We start from the raw sequence: 24,514 nt of genomic DNA on the forward strand, positions 1-24,514 counted from the left end.
CAATATAATACGTTTATTGACTTGTCTGTGTGTGACCCGTCCAGCATGACATCAATATAATACGTTTATTGACTCGTCTGTGTGTGACCCGTCCAGCATGACATCAATATAACATGTTTACTGACTCGTCTATGTGTGACCCGTCCAGCATGACGTGAATATAACATGTTTATTGACCTGTCTGTGTGTGACCCGTCCAGCATGACGTGAATATAACACGTTTATTGACTCGTCTGTGTGTGACCCGTCCAGCATGACATCAATATAACATGTTTATTGACTTGTCTGTGTGTGACCCGTCCAGCATGACATCAATATAACATGTTTATTGACTTGTCTGTGTGTGACCCGTCCAGCATGACGTGAATATAACACGTTTATTGACTTGTCTGTGTGTGACCCGTCCAGCATGACATCAATATAACATGTTTATTGACTCGTCTGTGTGTGACCCGTCCAGCATGACATCAATATAACATGTTTATTGACTCGTCTGTGTGTGACCCGTCCAGCATGACATCAATATAACATGTTTATTGACTCGTCTGTGTGTGACCCGTCCAGCATGACATCAATATAACATGTTTATTGACTGGTCTGTGTGTGACCCGTCCAGCATGACATCAATATAACAGGTTTATTGACTTGTCTGTGTGTGACCCGTCCAGCATGACATCAATATAACATGTTTATTGACTCGTCTGTGTGTGACCCGTCCAGCATGACATCAATATAACATGTTTATTGACTTGTCTGTGTGTGACCCGTCCAGCATGACATCAATATAACACGTTTATTGACTTGTCTGTGTGTGACCCGTCCAGCATGACATGAATATAACATGTTTATTAACTCGTCTGTGTGTGACCCGTCCAGCATGACGTGAATATAACATGTTTATTGACCTGTCTGTGTGTGACCCGTCCAGCATGACGTGAATATAACACGTTTATTGATTTGTCTGTGTGTGACCCGTCCAGCATGACATGAATATAACATGTTTATTGACCCATCTGTGTGTGACCCGTCCAGCATGACGTGAATATAACACGTTTATTAACTCGTCTGTGTGTGACCCATCTAACATGACGTGAATATAACATGTTTATTGACCTGTCTGTGTGTGACCCGTCCAGCATGACGTGAATATAACACGTTTATTGATTTGTCTGTGTGTGACCCGTCCAGCATGACGTGAATATAACATGTTTATTGACCCATCTGTGTGTGACCCGTCCAGCATGACGTGAATATAACACGTTTATTGATTTGTCTGTGTGTGACCCGTCCAGCATGACGTGAATATAACATGTTTATTGACCCATCTGTGTGTGACCCGTCCAGCATGACATGAATATAACATGTTTATTGACCCATCTGTGTGTGACCCGTCCAGCATGACGTGAATATAACACGTTTATTAACTCGTCTGTGTGTGACCCATCTAACATGACATGAATATAACATGTTTATTGACCCATCTGTGTGTGACCCGTCCAGCATGACGTGAATATAACACGTTTATTTGTCTGTGTGTGCATGTTTATTGACCCATCTGTGTGTACCCATCTGTGTGTGACATATGGGCCAGAGCTGATCCATCACAGTCTGTGGTGAGTCTGACTTTATTTCTATTTATTTACCATATTTATTTATGTGTTTATTTATTCTGAAATAAAGAGGAGGATAGTGGGAGAACAGTACAGGAGGAGGACGACAGAGACAGATGTCCTGGTCGTCCCCGCCGGTGTAGCTGAGACATGGAGGACTGAAGCTGCTCATATTCTTATCAATAATTAATAATAAAATACATGATGAAATAAAAACATCAATTATTTAATAAATGTTTAAATTATTTTAAAAATGAAACACATGCACAGAAACAGAAAAATAAATTAAATGTATTTATATATGTATTTATTTTCATGTTATTACCCAAATTATTAACCTTAACTTTACATTTAGTACGCATCTCTACTTTCACAAACCTGACCTACGTAACTTTACGTTAGGTACATAACTTTAATTTTCAAAACTAACTGTTGTAACTTTATGTGAAGTATGTGACTTTACTTTCTGAAACATATCCTACGTAACTTTGCCTTAGGTACATAACTTTACATACGTCACATGAAGATAACTCAACCTAAAGAACTTTACGTTAAGTCATGTTTGTTTATGAGATTATAAACACTTAAATCTTTCCCTGTATTGTGTGTTTGTGAGTCTGTGTATAGATGTGTATTAAGATGCAGCTCAGAGACAAACGGACAAACATTTATTTTATCACTGCCTTTAAATACAAACATGTTCATATGTGAAAAGTAACATTAGAACTTAAATGTTTATTTCTTATGATTTCTAGAACCTTCCCTTCAGTCTGACTCTGAATCAGTCCCAGCTGAGAGACATGGCGTCCACGCATGAAGCACAGAGCCTTAGGCGTCCAAATCCATGCACTGCATCTCCTCCAGCTGCCAGACGCAGCAGACTAACAGGTAACATGTTTCTGTACCAACACGTGCCGTCTGAGCTGAAGCATGTTCACCATACATCTGAAAATAATCCCAGCAAAACATCAGCTCAGGATTTAAAGCATCTGAGGCTGCTGTCAGCCCCAGAGTCGTCTCCTTTGGTCTGAATCAGGGACTCATGTTGTTCCAAAGTTGTATAATTGCCAAGCTGTGTGTTGCGACCTGGATGTGAAGCAACTGCAGTCACATGACACATTGTTTGGGTTAAACATGAGCATGTTACAGTCCTGGAGGATTATTAATGTGCACCTCCTCCTGTACTGCCTTAATATGCACATTCAGCACATCCAATGCATCAAAACATTGTTTTCTAGTTGGAGCCGCGTTTGCCTCGTTTTCAAACTGTATGCTTTGACTAAAATGAACAATGACAGCAATATAGTCCACGATGAGCAGCGCTAAAATCAACCTGCGTAGTTGTCCCTCCATTGTGACATTAGAAAGTGTCACATTTATCTTGCAAGTGTACTCTTCTTCAACGTTTGCTTTACTTCCTGGATTTTTCCCACATGGAAATTCTGACCAATCAAGAGCAGCTTTCTCACACAAGGCATTTGATCTGGTCCTCTTGTAAATGCTGCCGTGAGAACACCAACCAACTCTAGGCAATTATACAACTTTGGAACAACATGAGTCCCTGATTCAGACCAGAGGAGACCACTCTAGGGCTGACAGCAGCCTTAGCTTCACTCAAACAGCGGACGAACACCAGCGTTGGGACTGACGGGTTAATGTCAGACCGAGGTTCACAGGAGCCACACCTAAATACACAGCAGACATGTCAGACTACAGTAACCACAGCAGCACAGCCATGAATCGAACCTCTCTTCAGCCAACATGTAACCATGACATCTGTGTCTGTTCTTCGTCCTGTGTCTCTCTGTCCGACAGATTCCGATGAGCTCAGGCTCGTCCTGATTGGCAAGACAGGAGCAGGGAAAAGTTCAGCAGGAAACACCATCTTGAGCAGACAAGCTTTTGAGTCCGACCTATCTGCAACGTCTGTGACAACCGATTGTATGAAAGAAAGAGGAGAGGTCGGAGGGAAAAAGGTTGCTGTCGTCGACACCCCAGGACTGTTTGACACCGAATTAACCAATGAGGAAGTGTTGCCAAGGATCAAGGTGTGCATCGGCATGTCCTCTCCTGGTCCTCATGCCTTCCTGGTGGTCGTTCAGCTGGGCAGGTTCACAGAAGAGGAGAAAGAAACAGTCCGAATGATTCAAGAGCATTTCGGTGAAGATGCCGCCAAATACACGATGGTGTTGTTCACTTGTGGGGACAAGCTGAAGAAACAAACCATCGAAGAGTTTGTCTCAAAGAGCAAAGACCTCCAAGACATCATCCAGAAATGTTACGGCCGTTATCACGTCTTCAACAATGAGGTGGAAAACCCATCTCAAGTCACTGAGCTTCTGGAGAAGATCGACAAGATGGTAAGCGACAACAACGGGTCGCACTACACCACAGATATGTACCTGAAGGCAGAGAGAGCCATCGAGGAGAGGAAACAACAACTCCTCAAAGAGTCTGAGGAGAAGAGGAAGAGGGAGGTCGAGGAGCTGAAGGCCAAATACGAAGGAGAGAAGTTGGAGCTAGAATTAAAAATGATGAAAGAAAAATACGAGGCTGAAGCCAGAGCTCGAGCTGAAAGAGAGAATAATGTTCACCATACATACACGCTGAAGGTTGAGTGTGTGATCAGCTGAGCAGCCGAAGCTCTGATCTGTTTAACGGCAACAGTTTAGAGAAACTTCTCAAATCATTTCTGAGCGTAACATAAAATAACCTCCTTTACTGTGTTAATTAGGACAAGTACTGTGATATCTAATATTCATACTTCAAATGCTTCCCAAATATTCCACGTTGAAATGTTCCACATCTCTCATATTCCTCTAATTCCATTTCAGCTTTTTAAATATTCAACCCTTTTTGAAGCTCAGTGAAACTGTCCGTCTCAGATTTTTACATTAATGTGTACAGGACAGAAAGAGTGGGTGACGTCACAGTTAGAGTGGAGAGGAGCTGCATTTGTTTTAATTCTCTTAAACTTGCTGTTTTTCACACAATCTTGGCTCTTTATACTGTACATCACGTTTAGTTTAAAAATAGGAAAAAAAATCGATGCTATTTCATACACTGTAGCTGTGGAAGCAAACTGACGGAGCTCACATCTTTCAGACATTAAATCCAGCAGTTCAGTTTAGCATCAGCTTTACAACAGACCTTAAACCCGATATTTCACATCTTTCATACACCATGAGTGTTACTGAACTTTTAGAGATCGTCATCTAGTTTAGCGTTAGCTTTTTAAAAATGTTAATATGTTCCATATTATTCAAACATTATTGCTCTTTGTCAACTTTTAAAACCATGAATCAGTTTAGCAGCAGTTTAACAAACCTTTCAATGGTACACATCTTTATTACATTATGTGTATTTCTTTTACTTTTAAAGCCGACAATGAGTTTAGCATCAGCTTTTCAACAAACCTTAATATGTTCTACGTTTTTCATACATTATGCATATTTTATTTTTCAGCTTTTATAACCATCAGTTCAGTTCAGCAGCAGCTTTTTAACAAACCTTATAATATGTGAGGACACACAGGAGCCCAGAGTGCATTCAAGTACCTAAACCAGCCACCACAAAACACACACTCTCAAGTCAGAGAGTGTTTTATGATGCCAGCACATGTTGCTCGTGTGGACTCTTACTAATGCAACAGAAGAACACTGAGTGCATCTGTGTTTGAGGAGCCTCAGGTTATCTCTGAATCCGTTAACGTCTCCACTTCCCCTTTTTCATCCTGTGTGTTCACTTGAACTCTTGACCTGTTCACACTGTGTGAAACCATGTCTGTAAGCTCCGCCTTTAGTGCTGTAGTCATGTGACGCCTCTGAGTTTAACCAGTCGGCAGTTAATTATTTTGCATGCTGTGCTCATGTGCGCTCTTTGACCATATATGAAGATGTTTCACCTGCAGTTCAGTTTTTTGGAAACCACCCCTCAGCTGTGGTGCATGAGACGACAGAGGAAGTGGTTAGTGATGTTACACTGAGATAGACACGGCTCCTCTTCTCACACAGAGGTTTTATTCTTTCTACTTTGGTTTGTGATTGCTTGTATTTCGTCTCGTCGCAGACGTTAGTCGCAGAAGTTTAGCTTTTTCATTTTATCATGTTTGTCCTTTTTAATTATCTGTAACTGTTTATCGTTGTCACTGAATAAAAACAAGTGGTGGTCCGCTGAAAGACTGCAGTTTCTTCTGAGGTTTGTGCATCTACCAGATGATGATGATGATGATGATGATGTATTGCTCGATTGCTTGTGTTTTGAGAATACTGCTGATTGCATTGTTGTGGTTTTTGTTATTCAGTATCCAGTGATTAGAGACACAGGTAAAGACATTTAATCCCGCTCACACCAGGTGTGTGACTGCTTCCTAAACAATCCTAAAGTAGGGGCGTTGGTAGTGTAGTGGTTAGTGCCGGTGCCCCATGTACAGAGGCACCTTCCTCGCTGCAGCAGCCGCAGGTTTGATTCCGGCCTGCGGCCCTTTGTTGCATGTCACTCCCCACTCTCTTGCTCTCTCCGTGACACACTGTCCTTTCCATTAAAGGAGAAAAAAGCCCTTTGTCACTCCTGCAGGTAGAAAGTATTTCAGAGATTTCAGAGACTTCTCTTCTTATTCATACTTTCAGCTACAAGCTCCATTCAAGCCTTACAGTGTTCCACATCTTTTATACATTATTCAACTTCTACAGTCAGCAGTTTAGTTTATCCACCAAATATTCCATGTTGAAATGTTCCATATCTCTGATTTATTTCTGATTCACCTAAACTTTTTAGATATTCATGCTTTTTTGAAGCTCAGTAAAAGTGTCCTTCTTGGATTTTTCCATTAGTGGGTACTGGACAGAAAGTTCAGAGCTAGAGTGGATGACATCACAGTTAGAGTGGAGAGGAGCTTTAAAATTATAATTTTTAATCTAAAACATCGATGCTATTTCATACAGTGTAGCTGTGGAAGCAAACTGATGGAGCTCAAATCTTTCATACATTAAATCCAGCAGTTCAGTTTAACATCAGCTTTACAACAAACCTTAAACTCGATATTTCACATCTTTCATACACCATGAGTGTTATTCAACTTTTAGAGCTAGTACTTGTAAAGTTCTTCTAAACGTGCTCTTATTCACACAATTCTCACTCTTTATTTGGTAAAGAGACACATTTTACAGTACATTTTAGGTCAAACTGTAGGAAAATCTTTGTTATTTCATTAAATGTAGCTGCAGAAGCAAACTGACAGATTTGACATCTTTCTTACATCATGGGCCGAATCTACTAAAGGTGTGTGTGCATAAAAACGGGTGCAAACTCATTGCACACACAAAAAAATGTACAAACTGATTTACTAACAGCGCGCACTAAGGGTTGCGTCTTTCAAAGGTGCAAAATAGCGCGTCTGCATTCAGTTAGTACGTTTGCTGCAATGAATATGCAATATGGGACGTTTACACGCAATTGTGTGAGTGCTGGGAGGAGAACATGTAAATATATTAATTTAGCACACGCAAAGTGATTTATCAAACCTGAAAGCAGCTTTGCTCATAGAAACTGAGTCTATATTTAACATGTGTCAAAGGGAGGTGCAAACGGTTTGCATGCGTAATTGCACACACATGGCTGCTGTTATTGTTGCACGAAGGAGACATCGAAATAATGAAAGAAGACGCAGAGAACACAGTTTTCACCCCCGTGTGAACATTTTTGGAATGAATGAGAAAACAATCATTAAAACATATCGCCTATCCAGCATTACCATCTTGGAACTGACCCGGGTCAGTACTATTCTTTTATTCTGAGAAACAGTTTTCTGTTTTCCAAGTTGCGAGATGGCGAGTTTTTAGATGGCTGGCTTGTAGGTGAGTCACTTTGTAAAATCCTTTGTAAAATAATTACATTAAAAGTAAGAGTGTGTTTCATATTGATTGATATGTTTTTAAGGTGATAGTGCATACCTCCTACACCCCTTCCTACCTGACACCTGTTCTCAACCCGACCACTGCCGGAGAGATAAGGTACAACGAGGCCCATATCCGCACACGGAATATTGTGGAGCGCACCTCTGGAATCCTGCAGAGCGGATTCTGTTGTTTGGACCGCACTGGAGGAGCACTGCTGTACAGGCCAGAAAAAGTGGCCCAGATTGTAGTGACCTGCTGCATGCCACATAACATCGCCAAGCAACACGGGCTGGAGCATAACGCCATGCCGGAGGAGAACACCGACATTTATTGAAAAAAAGATGATTGAAATCACTTTCTAGATTCCAAACATTGTTATCAAACGAAACACTCAGTCTCATTAACGTCTAATTATGTTAAGCCATGCAACATCATATTAAAGACACATTGTTTCAGTCACAAAATATATCAGGCTATAGCGCTAACATTTATTGTGGCAGAAAACTAAACTGAACAGTTCTTTATCGTATAGCCTATTTTACACAAAATGAATATTCACAGCCAATATAAGAAAACTCAAACGTGACAGTTGAGTGTATTATTTGTGTTTCCTTTTACACAGGTGGAACTCACCCGCCATGCGCACCTCTCCCCCCTCTCCGGTCTCTGGCTGTTGGTCACAGGTTTCTTTGCTGTAGCTCATTTAAGTATTTATTGGCCTCATCTACCAACACCTCTAATTCCATAGGGTCGAATTTCACTTTGTGCTTTCTCTCCAAACTCGCTGTGCTGCAAACCATAAAACCCGCAAAACCTTCATTAAAATAGGGTGTCTCCAACACGTTTGCACTTCTTGTCATTTACGCAATCACTCTTAGTAAATCACCCGCAAACCGCTGTTCAGCCCCACACGCAAAAGTCTAGATTGTGCAGGCAAATTAGTACACGCAAACTGGGATCTTAGTAGATCCGGCCTTACGGGGATTTTTTCAACTTCTGTTTTTTCCTGTGAAAACAGAAGTGTATTTTGAAAACAGACAATGCATGTAACAGGCTGAAGTTGACACGGCGTCCCAGAACGTCAACAACCAACACACCCAGGGTACCTTGGACGTCGTATGTGGACGTGGAAAGTCCATGACCAAACGTGGACATGTGACAAGGTCACAGTGAGGATGATGATGGGTTATTAAGATAAGGTAAGATAAGATAAATGCATCTTGGGCAGTATAGTGCAAACAGCTGCAATATTCACATACATAGAATCAACACAGACAAGTTGCCAACATAGTGCAATGAGTGTGTTATTGATATGCTAAACACAAACTGGTCCTGACCTGGGTCCTGTATCACGAAGCGGGATTAATGTCTTAGCGAGGTAACTTCAGGGTTAACCCTGGGTTTTCGGTCTCACGAAGCCGGTTCAGTTCTTATCGGGGTAGATCACCATGGTAACTTACTCTGAACGGCTATCCTGCTCCGGAGCAGGGTAAGTTCAGGGTTGAATCTGATCCTATAAAAAGCACCACCCACTGGCCAATCAGCTGTTGATGGCTGACAGAAATGCAGCCCAGTCATGACGGGAAGTTTAATTCATTTGATTGATTTTGATTTGAAAGTTTATTTTGAACATTAAAAAGAAAAGAAAGCAACAACAACAGACAATGAAAAGATTGTTCAAAAAGGAGTGGAAAGAAGTGGAACTTTCATCCCAGCCCTTCATAAGAAAGAAACTGATCATTAGCGGACACTTAATAGCACCATTAATTAGTGCCAACATTTTGTTTTGTTGGAGGAAATGATCCCTGTTAAAGATAATGGGCCTAACTGACAGCTTTGCTGCTGGAAATGTGGAAAGTAGCCTATCATGTCTACACTTCATGGTGTTTGAGGATTTTCCTTTTGTTTCTTAAAGAGGGACACTAGGTATATTTCTGCACAGCTGTTAATTTCTAACACAGCTCAATATCAGGATGATTTTATTCAGACTATCAGTTTGGTGTTGATATGATTTAACTGTGGCGTCAGCTTTAAGCTTTATTGTAGCATATATAACGTTATGACAAAGAAGACCAGTTTATCAGACGCAGTGATGTTAGACGATAATTGTAATACACGCAATTCATCTGCGCAGCATTGATTTCATGGGATTCAAGGGTGTGATCAGTGTCAGATGTACAGGTACAGGTACTGTAGCTACTTGAACCAGTGATGAGTCATTTAACCTACACATCATTTTATTTGCTGCCTTGTGTTGTCTTGATTTTTCCTCTCTCTCCTCTATTTCTTCTTTCCTCACCCGTTTCTTTTTCTTCTCTATTATGTGATTTCATTGATGTTTTGACAGAATTTCTTTGATAAGCTTTTAGTGGCTTCTATGCCACGGTGTTGGCCTTTTCTCTAATGTTGCTTTTCTCCTCCTCATATTTTAGTAGAATTAATCTCTGATCCTCACATGAGAAATACTTTTTCCCCTCACATACGGCGCTCTGTGAGGACGCTCAGTGATGCTGCGCTTCTCTCATGATTGTGATTGGTCCGCTGCGTGCGCGTTCACGGCTCTTGATAAAGCAACTCTGGGTTGAGTTACCGAGTTGATATCCAGCGTCGTGATACCAATTATCCTGATTGCCATTGTTAGGGTTAGTCAACCCAGGATAGGTCTGGGTAACCCAGGAAAGCTTGATCTCGCTTCATGATACAGGCCCCTGGACCGCAGCATCAGTTACCACAGCAATGTAACCAGGTGAAAAGGGAGCCGCCTTTGTGAAGCTGAAAATGTGAATTTGAAGTTGAATGCCATTATTGTCATGGCATTTGAAATACAATGAAATTGAACGGCTACTCCATTAAGGTGCATACATTAAACACATATCTCACCCTCACCATTCATACAGCACACATGTACATATATATATATCTCACTATATAATGAGGAAAACTCTGTGTGTATGTGTGTATGTGTGTGTGTGTGTGTGTGTGTCTGTGTGTGTGTGTGTGTCTGTGTGTGTGTTCCATGTTTTTCTCCTCACTGATTTGGTCAATCCATGTGAAATTTGGCACAGTGGTAGAGGGTCATGGGAGGATGCCAATGAAGCAATATTACATCAATTGGCCAAAGGGGGGCGCTATAGCAACCCATTGAAATGTCAAACTTTGAATGGGCATATCTCATGCCCCGTATGTCGTAGAGACATGAAACTTTGCACAGAGATGCCTCTCCTCATGAGGAACACATTTGCCTCAAGAACCCATAACTTCCGCTTATATAGATTTTCCACCATTTTGAATTTTTTGAAAAACACTTCAAATGGATCTCTTCCTAGGAAGTTTGAGCGATCTGCATGAAACTGGGTGAACATAATCTAGGGACCAATATCTAAAGTTCCCTCTTGGCAAAAGTTGGAAAACTTCCTAAAACTGAGCTTCTATAAGGCAATGAATATTGCGGAGGGCGTGGCTCATCACATAAAGGTGTATAACATCTCAAGGGTTTCACCCATCACCACGCAACTTTGTAGGCATATGACCACACATAATCTGAGGGGACCCATCCATTATTGACCCAATCAAACATAATGAGGGCACTAGAGAGCTCATTTCTTATCTAGGCCTAACCGCCATATGGATTTTTACTAAACTTGGTAGATATGTAGAACAGGACGCCTCAAGGTGACTGGAGAAATTTAACTCTAATTGGCAACTGGGTGGCGCTATAACAACAGAAAAATGCTTCAAAATGGCTAAAATGCGACCGATCGCTGTGGCTCCCCCTGTGGACCAATGTTGGTGTTGTTTCTAATGTTTGGTATGACTAAGTCATGGTATGGTATGCTGCTGCAACAAGGGCTAGCTGCACCTTTCCCATGTGAACTACCAGTGCGCCCCACTTTTAAGTCAATACAACATATAAACACTTTAACTATCTGCCTTTCAACGTGCTACCTCAACTACTAATGTACAGTTTTAGCCCACTAACTATCCCACTATTGGCAATGGTGCTACTGTACTTTCAATAAAGCAATTGTACTATCAACAAACACTCTGTCTGAATACATTGCTCTTCTTAATGGGTTCAGCTGACCATTTAATCTGCAGTTTCCTATGACCTGTGTCCCAAACACACACCATGTGAAACTGTACGTGGGCAACTGTGCACTCAATGGGTATGGACTAGTATTATATATATATGTATATATTCCTTCAGATTCTCCGTCAGTTTCTCAGTCAGCTTGTTGGCCAGCTCAGTCCCTGCTATGTATATATATATATATATATATATATATATATATATATAAATAAGGGAGATGCACATCTGGACTTTATTCTGCTGCCCAGACCAGAGTCAGAGGATGGAGGGATGTTCATACTTAATGAATGAATGAATAAATAATTGTTATTTCGGTTACATAAATCTGGAGAAACAAATATTATTCCACACAAATTTTCTCACAGTCAATAACTAAAAAAGGCAACTCATCCTCACTGTGACCTCGAGAAAAGTCATGTGCGCTTTCGTAGAAAACAGCCTGACTCTCCTCTGATTTAATTTTCTGTCTTTTTAGAATGTACCTTTCGCTCTGACTCCCTAAACTGAGTTAAAGCGTGTCAACGTGTTTTATGTCACGTTCACCTGAAAATTATCAGAACAAAATATCAACTAATGATTGAAAGGATCTCAGATCATCTAGAGATTCATGAAACGCTACAAATCACTGCTCGTCTCACCTGACTGTTTCACCGCCAGGACGGAAATCGTTTTAACACAAAACCAGTGTTTTAAAAATTTAGATGGCACCATGATGACGTTGTCTCAGTCAGACCAGTAACACATGAACAAAATCTGAACATTGCTGTTGCTTGAACTTCTGCCCTTCAATTTTTAAATACTCAAAACATGCATTCACATTTAGGGCTCAACTTCCAGCACAGAAAGACTCTCCATCACTTTCAAAACACAACTACAACTTCTCTGAGGCTGAGTTCAGCCGCCTAACAGGGGAAACTCATTTTGGCTGCTTGTATCAGCGTCTGAGTCTTTTGGTAACTGCCGGAGGTTACAACCACAGCTAAGGGCTGCAACATAGATTAACTGGTAACTAAAAAGCTCAGCTCAGCTTCTTCTTCACCATGACTGTCCAGTACAACGGCTGCATCACTGCTGACAGCCCACCGATCTGCCTGTCGACCTCTATTTGACTGTTCCTTATGAACAAGACCCTGAGATACTTGAACTCCTTCACTTGAGGCAGTAACTCTGTCCCAACCCAGAGGGAACAATCCACCGTTCTCCAGCAGAGAACCATGACCTCAAACTGGGAGGGTCTGACTCTTGTTTTTAAATATGGGAAGCACCACCCTGGTCTGCCACTCAACAGGCACTGTACCCGACCTCCGAGTGACACTGGAAAGGTGTGTCAGCAAAGACAGCCCAACACAGTCCAAATCCACACCTGGTGCTTTGACGCTAAGGAGCCTCAGCGACATCTGCCGGGGATGTTAGTGAGGCTTCCCTTTAGTCTTCAGACTCTTCTTCCTCCACAGAGGACATCACGGCTGGACTTAGGGGTTCCTCAAAGTGCTCTTTCCCCCGCTCAACAATATTCCCCGTTCAGGTTAGCATTCCTCCTCAGCCTGAGACAAGTCCTGCTTTCTCCTCCTGAGGCATCTAATAGTTTGCCAGAACTTCCTTCAGGTCGACAAAAAGTCCTTCTCCATAGCTTCTCCTTCTCGCCATTCTATACCCATCTGTTGCTTCAGCAGACCCCTGGAACAACCAGCTCACAATGCAGCCGGCCCCAGTGCTCATCCCTGGTGTGCCGACAGGGTGGCTGCTCTATTAGGTTCTGTCAGCCTGTGGCCTCCACCGTGATACAGTGCGATTCTTGGAGTTTCTGGATTTCTTCTTATTATATGTGTGTTTTTTCTACCTGTCAGTGTGGACATTCTGAACAACTACTAAACACAATATGTCGTACAGTAAAGTCCTGTGTCTCTCTGTCCAACAGGTTCTGGTGAGCTGAGGCTCGTCCTAATTGGGAAGACAGGGGCACGGAAGAGTTCAGCAGGAAACACCATCTTAAGCAGAGGAGCTTTTGAGTCTGATCTATCTGCAACGTCTGTGACATCGAAATGCAACAAAGCAAGAGGAGAGGTCGGAGGGAAAAAGGTTGTTGTCATCGACACTCCAGGGCTGTTTGACACCAGTTTAGCCAATGACCATGTGTGGAAGAGATCAAGATGTGCATCAATCTGTCATCTCCAGGTGATAGTTCAGCTCCAGCTTTATAAAGATGCACCAACTGATCTGCTGGTGACCAGACTCGGCCGGTCAGTCTCACATATGACTTCCTGTGCCGATCACATTTACAGTACAGGCCAAAAGTTTGGACACACCTTCTCATTCAATGCGTTTTCTTTATTTTCATGACTATTTACATTGTAGATTCTCACTGAAGGCATCAAAACTATGAATGAACACATGTGGAGTTATGTACTTAACAAAAAAAGGTGAAATAACTGAAAACATGTTTTATATTCTAGTTTCTTCAAAATAGCCACCCTTTGCTCTGATTACTGCTTTGCACACTCTTGGCATTCTCTCCATGAGCTTCAAGAGGTAGTCACCTGAAATGGTTTCCACTTCACAGGTGTGCCTTATCAGGGTTAATTAGTGGAATTTCTTGCTTTATCAATGGGGTTGGGACCATCAGTTGTGTTGTGCAGAAGTCAGGTTAATACACAGCCGACAGCCCTATTGGACAACTGTTAAAATTCATATTATGGCAAGAACCAATCAGCTAACTAAAGAAAAACCAGTGGCCATCATTACTTTAAGAAATGAAGGTCAGTCAGTCCGGAAAATTGCAAAAACTTTAAATGTGTCCCCAAGTGGAGTCGCAAAAACCATCAAGCGCTACAACGAAACTGGCACACATGAGGACCGACCCAGGAAAGGAAGACCAAGAGTCACCTCTGCTTCTGAGGATAAGTTCATCCGAGTCACCAGCCTCAGAAATCGCAAATTAACAGCAGCTCAGATCAGAGACCAGATGAATGCCACACAGAGTTCTAGCAGCAGACCCATCTCTAGAACAACTGTTAAGAGGAGACTGCGCGAATCAGGCCTTCATGGTCAAATAGCTGCTAGGAAACCACTGCTAAGGAGAGGCAACAAGCAGAAGAGATTTGTTTGGGCCAAGAAACACAAGGAATGGACATTAGACCAGTGGAAATCTGTGCTTTGGTCTGATGAGTCCAAATTTGAGATCTTTGGTTCCAACCGTGTCTTTGTGAGGCAGAAAAGGTGAGCGGATGGATTCCACATGCCTGGTTCCACTGTGAAGCATGGAGGAGGAGGTGTGATGGTGTGGGGGTGTTTTGCTGGTGACACTGTTGGGGATTTATTCAAAATTGAAGGCACACTGAACCAGCATGGCTACCACAGCATCCTGCAGCGACATGCCATCCCATCCGGTTTGCGTTTAGCTGGACGATCATTTATTTTTCAACAGGACAATGACCCCAAACACACCTCCAGGCTGTGTAAGGGCTATTTGACCAAGAAGGAGAGTGATGGAGTGCTGCGGCAGATGACCTGGCCTCCACAGTCACCGGACCTGAACCCAATGGAGATGGTTTGGGGTGAGCTGGACCGCAGAGTGAAGGCAAAGGGGCCAACAAGTGCTAAACACCTCTGGGAACTCCTTCAAGACTGTTGGAAAACCATTTCAGGTGACTACCTCTTGAAGCTCATGGAGAGAATGCCAAGAGTGTGCAAAGCAGTAATCAGAGCAAAGGGTGGCTATTTTGAAGAAACTAGAATATAAAACATGTTTTCAGTTATTTCACCTTTTTTTGTTAAGTACATAACTCCACATGTGTTCATTCATAGTTTTGATGCCTTCAGTGAGAATCTACAATGTAAATAGTCATGAAAATAAAGAAAACGCATTGAATGAGAAGGTGTGTCCAAACTTTTGGCCTGTACTGTACATGCGTACATCGCAAACAGCAGCACCCTGTTTTCAACTGTATTAAATCCCGCAGGCCGCGCTTGGTTTGAAAACCACTGTGTTAAGCTAAGTAGCCGACTGGGGTATACCACCCAAATCAGTATTAGTCACTGATGGCAGAGCTAATGCTAACTCTTTCATGTAAGTGAATGGAAGATGCTAAAACACGTAGCTTCTTAGTCAATGTATACCGCAATAAAAACCCTAGTACGGGTGATCCACAGAGAGTTCAGTGGTTTAATCTAGCAATCTAACAAACACAGTAAACACACATTAAACACACACACATTAAACACACAGTAAACACACATATTAAACACACAGTAAACACACATTAAACACACATTAAACAAACACACATTAAACACACAGTTAACAAACATACACTAAACACACAGTAAACAAACACACATTAAACAAACACACATTAAACACACAGTAAACAAACATACACTAAATACACAGTAAACAAACACACATTAAACACACAGTAAACAAACATACACTAAACACACAGTAAACAAACACACATTAAACACACAGTAAACACAAAGTAAACAAACACACATTAAACACACAGTAAACAAACATACACTAAACACACAGTAAACAAACACACATTAAACACACAGTAAACAAACATACACTAAACACACAGTAAACAAACACACATTAAACACACAGTAAACACAAAGTAAACAAACACACATTAAACACACAGTAAACAAACATACACTAAACACACAGTAAACAAACACACATTAAACACACAGTAAACACAAAGTAAACAAACACACATTAAACACAGATTAAACACACAGTAAACAAACACACAGTAAACACACATTAAACACACAGTAAACACACATCAAACACACATTAAAGACAGATTAAACACACAGTAAACACACATCAAACACACAGTAAACAAACACACATTAAACACACAGTAAACAAACACACATTAAACGCACAGTAAACAAACACACATTAAACACACATTAAACACACAGTAAACAAACATACATTAAACACACATCAAACACACATTAAACACACATCAAACACACATCAAACACACAGTAAACAAACACACATTAAACACACAGTAAACAAACACACATTAAACACACATTAAACACACAGTAAACAAACACACATTAAACGCACATTAAACACACAGTAAACAAACACACATTAAACGCACATTAAACACACAGTAAACAAACATACATTAAACACACATCAAACACACATTAAACACACATCAAACACACAGTAAACACACATCAAACACACAGTAAACACACATTAAACACACAGTAAACACACATCAAACACACAGTAAACACACATCAAACACACAGTAAACACACATTAAACACACAGTAAACAAACATACATTAAACACACATCAAACACACATTAAACACACATCAAACACACAGTAAACACACATCAAACACACAGTAAACACACATTAAACACACAGTAAACACACATCAAACACACATTAAACACACATCAAACACACAGTAAACAAACATCAAACACACATTAAACACACATCAAACACACAGTAAACACACATTAAACACACATCAAACACACAGTAAACAAACATCAAACACACATCAAACACACATTAAACACACATTAAACACATAGTAAACACACATTAAACATGGCTTCACAGAGACAGTTTCCAACACAAATCAGCAATTTTGAGCCATGTTGTCAAAGTGTGTCCGTTCGCAGTGAGCTGAATGATGTCATCAGCAGCTCCTGGACATACAAAGAAGTTTCACTGGATTACTTTGATCGACTTTATAAAAACGTCCTCAGTCTGAAGGGTATGATTCAGGTCCCCACAATGACGTGTAGACAAACACACACTGTTCAGATAAATGTTCCCTCCCATCTGATCAACAACAACCATAATGCATCAGGTTAATTACCCATCAGCCCCCACCAGCTCTGCCTCTGTAACAGCTGCTGTTTATCATATCGATCTTTATCTCCAAACTGAGCACGCTCAGTGCAACGATGACTCAGAGCTGAGTGACCCTGAGTAACATCGAACTATCCTCAGAGACAAACCTCTGTCTGTCTGCTCTGTTTCATCTGATGTTAAAGTTCAGATGAGTTACAGGCTTTTATTCTGGCGAGATCCTTCGTGTCAAGAAAAACAAGGACTCACATGACAGGAAGTAAACATTAAAAATCACAATTAACAGTAAAATACACGTTAAAAATAGTTGAAATAATTAACGGTATGCTTCGATTAATAAGACATGTTTTTGGAGGGATGAAACGTAAACACACAGATGATGCTAAATTCTCACAAATAATCAAAACTAAACATGAATTAATGTAAAATCATCAAATCATTTAAAAACACTTAACTCAATAAACTGTGTTTGTTAATAAACCAATGATTGAAAAAAAAGTACAGTTAATAAAAAATACTCAAAGACTAACTCATTAGTGACCTGACCTGACGGAGAATGTATGAGTTTAATGTCCATGTCTTTGTGTCTGTGTTTATGAATGTATGAATCTGGTGTTCAGAATAAAAGCATGGGTAATGTTTAATTAAATTGAGGCACCAGTGAATCTGTCGTGATGCCGTTGTTTGTCTCTTGTTACCATGGTGACGGGTGGGGGTTGTGATGGAGAGCAGCTGAACAAACATCCTGATGATCTGCTGGAAACTATTTTAATATTCAAACACTTTTTTATGAGCAGATCTTCATTAATAAAACCTGCAGAGCTGCTCTGAAAGGACCTGCATACAGGGCTACAGTACCCAGGTGATACTGAAACATAGATGCCTCATTGGCCGCTGGATTGTATGACAATGGCACTGCCATACTGTCCAGTATGGCAGTGCCATTGTCATACAATCCAGCGGCCAATGAGGAGAGAACAAGACGAGAGAACAAGACGACAGTAACCCAGTGAACGTTTAGCTAACGAGCTAAAAATAGATGTTGATGATAAAAACGAGACGTGATGTAAATGTTGGCGGTGGACTGATGATCAGTCACTCTGAAAACTACTCGTTCAACCTGTTCTCACGTCACACGTCACATAGTGACACACCTTTAGCTGCAGAGTGAGACGAGCCAGTGGCAGTATTTGTTGAGGCTCCTAATAACTACCATAGCACAGACCCTTTAGGGCTGACGTCATGACGATCCAGCCTCTTTTTTAGGGTCTCATGTACCCACACAGATCTCTGTTTATCTGCTGACAGCCTCTCACCCTCAACCAGAGCTACAGACAGCACCCTCTGCCTCAACATGGCAGCAGCTACACACTGATTACTGGAGGATAGACTGATCACACCGGGAGGTTGAGGTGAGGGGGTGATGGGGTGGTTGCCTGGCAACAGTAGAAAGGAGCAGCAGGTGTTTTGTTTTTGTTTTTTTCACTTGTGGCATTCAGTTTTTCTTTTAAAAGGCAACCTGCAAACCTGTGTGATGGAGGCCTGAGGCAGCAGTGCACCTGAGTAACACAACAGCTCCTCTGTCTGTGTTTGAAGAAAGGTTTGTCGGTGCTGAACACAGCCTTGATCAGCTGTCCTGCTGACTGACAGCTGCTCCCAACCAATCAGAGTCCTGTAGGAGCGTCAGCTTCCTGTTCCACAGGATGTCCAAATGTCCTGGATGAGGTGTTTGCAGCTGCACGGTGAGTTCAGGTCAATTAAATATAGAATTTAAAGTGACTACAGTTAAAGTTCATGTTGACTGAGTGAGGTGAAGCTCTGAGAGCGGGTCAGGTGAGTCTGGACTCTGTGTGTCATTTAACACGTGTGTGGTCGACAGACTGCAGCGTCTGTGAAGGTAACGTTCAGATGATCCTGTCGGACAGAGGACGAACAGTGTGAGTGTTTCAGGAGCCGCAGTGAAACAGAAGCTGGTGAGTTCATGTTCATGCGTTCATGTGTTCATGTTCATGTTCATGATGTTTTTAAATCTGCAGATAAAAACTTAAGTGCAAAGTTTGGAGCTTTTTTATTGTTTTGAAGAATTTCATTAAAAAACAACACAAGAAATCAGTTTGTGAGTTTCTGATAAAGATCATTGAGACAGAAATTAGTCATGGTGATGTTAAACAGCTGCTCTGTGGTATATGTGTATTAATATTCATGGTAATGACAGGAAACAGGTCACTGTCACTTCCTGTCTGTTCACTGTTTTATGCTGGATGATAAAGAGGCAACAGACAGCATCTTTTCCTAAATATATCATGATGAAAATAATGTGGGTTGCACAGGGTAGTGTCCACAGTAAAATCAGACTATCAGCGTTTACATAGGTTACTTAGTGGCTTTGCAATCTTTGCAATAAGCTGCTGCCACCGGTGCCGAAATTTCGTGGAATAAATCTGCTTTACGGCAGGAAACGCGTCATGTATTGTGAAACTGGTCGGTCAGCCAATCAGGGACTGGAGCTGGTCCGTATGAGGAGTTGGGCATGAGATGGTTGAGTCACGAGCACAATGGCAGATGGACAAAGTTTGGAGACAAGTGAAAAACGGCCTAGCAAAAGAAAAGGAGCTCCTCTGTGTGAGGAGGCAAAGAAGAGCAAAAAGGAGAGTGATAAAAGAAGAGGAAAAACAAGAGTAAACCTCAGTCAGGCGTTCAAGAGATGGAGGGAGCTCCGTGACCAAAGAGGCTTCAAAACCCATGTCCAGCTAGCTTTCTTTCTAATGGATCAGTAAGTAACACGGCTAAATGTTAGCTAGACCAGAGAGGACTGGACTGTACTGGCTGCTAGTTCATTCCTAGCTGGCCAGCATCGCAAATCGCCGCAACCAGGAGCTGGTAGCGAGTGTTGGTCGGCTGACATCCTGGTTGCCATTCCCACGGCAGCCCTCGGACAGTGATACCCCCCTCCCTTCCTTCTGTTCTCTTCTCACGGAGGCAGCTATCCACGGACATCGCCCAGCTAAGTTACGCCCAGCTAAGTGAACACTGGACTTTGTTTCCCATTCAATTTGAGCTCCAACCGGCCGCATGGTTTCCATACGGTAGCATTTATTCTAGAATGGGGACTGTTTACATGTGCATATTGGTATAATTCCACTGTGTCTACTGTTGTTTGTACTGGTACTGTACATATTGGTGTCATTCACTGTGAGCTGTTTGTACTGGTACTGTACATATTGGTATCATTTACTGTGAGCTGTTTGTACTGGTACTGTACATATTGGTGTCATTTACTGTGAGCTGTTTGTACTGGTACTGTACATATTGGTATCATTCACTGTGAGCTGTTTGTACTGGTACTGTACATATTGGTGTCATTTACTGTGAGCTGTTTGTACTGGTACTGTACATATTGGTATCATTTACTGTGAGCTGTTTGTACTGGTACTGTACATATTGGTGTCATTCACTGTGAGCTGTTTGTACTGGTACTGTACATATTGGTATCATTTACTGTGAGCTGTTTGTACTGGTACTGTACATATTGGTGTCATTTACTGTGAGCTGTTTGTACTGGTACTGTACATATTGGTGTCATTTACTGTGAGCTGTTTGTACTGGTACTGTACATATTGGTATCATTTACTGTGAGCTGTTTGTACTGGTACTGTACATATTGGTGTCATTTACTGTGAGCTGTTTGTACTGGTACTGTACATATTGGTATCATTTACTGTGAGCTGTTTGTACTGGTACTGTACATATTGGTGTCATTCACTGTGAGCTGTTTGTACTGGTACTGTACATATTGGTGTCATTTACTGTGAGCTGTTTGTACTGGTACTGTACATATTGGTGTCATTCACTGTGAGCTGTTTGTACTGGTACTGTACATATTGGTGTCATTCACTGTGAGCTGTTTGTACTGGTACTGTACATATTGGTGTCATTCACTGTGAGCTGTTTGTACTGGTACTGTACATATTGGTGTCATTTACTGTGAGCTGTTTGTACTGGTACTGTACATATTGGTATCATTCACTGTGAGCTGTTTGTACTGGTACTGTACATATTGGTATCATTCACTGTGAGCTGTTTGTACTGGTACTGTACATATTGGTGTCATTTACTGTGAGCTGTTTGTACTGGTACTGTACATATTGGTGTCATTTACTGTGAGCTGTTTGTACTGGTACTGTACATATTGGTGTCATTTACTGTGAGCTGTTTGTACTGGTACTGTACATATTGGTATCATTCACTGTGAGCTGTTTGTACTGGTACTGTACATATTGGTATCATTCACTGTGAGCTGTTTGTACTGGTACTGTACATATTGGTGTCATTTACTGTGAGCTGTTTGTACTGGTACTGTACATATTGGTGTCATTTACTGTGAGCTGTTTGTACTGGTACTGTACATATTGGTATCATTTACTGTGAGCTGTTTGTACTGGTACTGTACATATTGGTGTCATTTACTGTGAGCTGTTTGTACTGGTACTGTACATATTGGTGTCATTCACTGTGAGCTGTTTGTACTGGTACTGTACATATTGGTGTCATTTACTGTGAGCTGTTTGTACTGGTACTGTACATATTGGTGTCATTTACTGTGAGCTGTTTGTACTGGTACTGTACATATTGGTGTCATTTACTGTGAGCTGTTTGTACTGGTACTGTACATATTGGTGTCATTCACTGTGAGCTGTTTGTACTGGTACTGTACATATTGGTGTCATTTACTGTGAGCTGTTTGTACTGGTACTGTACATATTGGTGTCATTTACTGTGAGCTGTTTGTACTGGTACTGTACATATTGGTATCATTCACTGTGAGCTGTTTGTACTGGTACTGTACATATTGGTGTCATTTACTGTGAGCTGTTTGTACTGGTACTGTACATATTGGTGTCATTTACTGTGAGCTGTTTGTACTGGTACTGTACATATTGGTGTCATTCACTGTGAGCTGTTTGTACTGGTACTGTACATATTGGTGTCATTCACTGTGAGCTGTTTGTACTGGTACTGTACATATTGGTGTCATTCACTGTGAGCTGTTTGTACTGGTACTGTACATATTGGTATCATTTACTGTGAGCTGTTTGTACTGGTACTGTACATATTGGTATCATTCACTGTGAGCTGTTTGTACTGGTACTGTACATTCTACATATACATAGAGGTATACTGGTGGCTTTACAGCCTGCATTTTATTCATTATCTCTGATCCCCACGCTCAATTTGGTCATTGCCACAGTGCGACGCAACACCACTGACCCTAGGTGGCGCCAAGCTAAAAAAAACAAATCCTATCTGTTGCCTCTTTAAATGTGATCAGTGTGAAAAGTTTCAGGCTGCAGAAATCTTTTTCTTCTTCTGTTTCTAACTTTGACATCACACTCACTTCTTTAATACTTGTGTGTAGTTTCTTGGCGTGTCGTCTCCAGGACGGATCACAGACCGAAATCAGTTTCAGTTGGTTTGGAAGGTTTTTTTTTCTTTACATGTGATGTCTGAAGCCTGACATAAGGATGTGCATCTGTTGGTAAAATAACCACAAAAGTTTCATCTTTATCCAAATTTTCAGGAAACAATCAACAATAAAAAGCTGCAAAAAATCACCTAAAAATCAGCTCCGTCTCACAAACTTATTTCACAAATATGCAAAACACATTAACGAGGCATGATGTTGGATCTTTGCTGATATTTTCCATCTCACTTTGGCTGATTGCCTATGCTGATGCAGATACCAGTGTACCGTAAAACTTCAATTAAAAGCCTGGTCCCAATTAAACATCTGGTCTCTTTTACCAGCCCGGTGTAGACAAATAAAGGCCTGTCTCTGTTCGAGGCCTGCTCTGGTCACAAAGCAGTTCAATTTTATAGAAGTTCTTTAGAGCTAACTTGAGCTAACGTTAGTTAGCCATTTAGATCGCACATGCAGATATGAATGTTTCAACTTGTGTCAGTATGGAGGCGCTTCACATCGTTAGCTCGGTTCATTTTACTGAAACCACAAGTACCGCAGAATCATTCACTCAGATTTACTGGCATGATGAATAAACAGGTGGTGACTCCCTACGTTTCCTCTGAAGCTGTCATAAAGTCAGATTATTCCTGGATTACCCTGTAAATTATTCATATTCCTTCAGCCCGTACAGGTCCTCAGATCAAAAGGATCAAAAGGGTTTTTTATTAACAGGATAACGTGGTGCCATCTCTGCAAAGTCAGTCTGCAGCCGACGCCAACACAAAAGTGGACAAGGTCCAAAATCTGATCACATTTTATGGTTGAGACTCGTTTATGTGCGATTAATACAGTAACAAGCTGCTAATTAGGAGGCGCTCGTTTGAGGACACTAAGTCTCGTCATCTCAGGTGTGACAGAGCGTCTCTACAGACAGAGGATGCTCCTTGCTGTGACAGGAAACAAGGACAAAGAGTTTTAGATTTGTTGCGTTATTTGTAATTTAGTTTTTGCACAACGACATTCAGACATCTAAATAAAGTTTTATACTTTATCAAAAATGAACCCAAGTTTTTTTCTAAAACTACTTCCTGTTCAAAGACGACGTTTAATTATACTTGTCAGGTTCTGCTGATCCCAGTCATAATACATGTGTCCCAAACAGCAGCTGAGGTCTCAGGAAGACAATATAACACATCACTGATCTGTTATCTGAAGTCTAATTTTATACAGTCATATTCAAACTGGTTTATATCAATAATCTGACTGTATTTCTTGATCTTTGCTGAGCAGTAGTTTAGTGTTAAAGGAATTAAAGGTCTGTTGAGTTCAGGGATTTAAGCAAATAATAGCCATCGAGTCTCTCCTGAAGTGAACTGACATGTTATTACACCTGCTCTTATTGTTACATCATTAAAGGCCCATTTATGCTCCCTTTATATATGAAAATGTATACGTCCGTTTCAAACGATGTTACCGTCACTGCCCACATACTTCCATGTGCCCTTTACGTTGGCATGGATGTTAACCAGTATATCCACCAGGAGGCAGCCCAGCGTCAAAAGTTTACATCAACAAACTCA

General features: G+C 41.2%; 1 protein-coding gene across 1 annotated transcript; it reads left to right on the forward strand.

The window, feature by feature from the left end:
* Positions 1-1,592: 1,592 nt before the first annotated feature.
* LOC125903785 (GTPase IMAP family member 7-like) lies at positions 1,593-5,787 on the forward strand. Its single transcript, XM_049600925.1, has 3 exons — positions 1,593-1,613; positions 2,366-2,498; positions 3,426-5,787. Exons 2-3 carry the CDS (start codon positions 2,411-2,413, stop codon positions 4,241-4,243), a joined length of 906 nt encoding a protein of 301 aa, XP_049456882.1. The 5' UTR covers positions 1,593-1,613; positions 2,366-2,410; the 3' UTR covers positions 4,244-5,787.
* Positions 5,788-24,514: the final 18,727 nt, after the last annotated feature.

This window comes from Epinephelus fuscoguttatus, linkage group LG16 (assembly GCF_011397635.1).
Source record: "Epinephelus fuscoguttatus linkage group LG16, E.fuscoguttatus.final_Chr_v1".
Classification (NCBI taxonomy): domain Eukaryota; kingdom Metazoa; phylum Chordata; class Actinopteri; order Perciformes; family Serranidae; genus Epinephelus; species Epinephelus fuscoguttatus.

Bases quoted from the DNA above. Each gene is read 5' to 3' on its own strand.
- LOC125903785 (XM_049600925.1), top strand. From the start codon at position 2,411: ATGGCGTCCACGCATGAAGCACAGAGCCTTAGGCGTCCAAATCCATGC. The intron at 2,499-3,425 runs GTAACATGTTTC...TCTGTCCGACAG, and splicing joins CAGACGCAGCAGACTAACAG to ATTCCGATGAGCTCAGGCTC.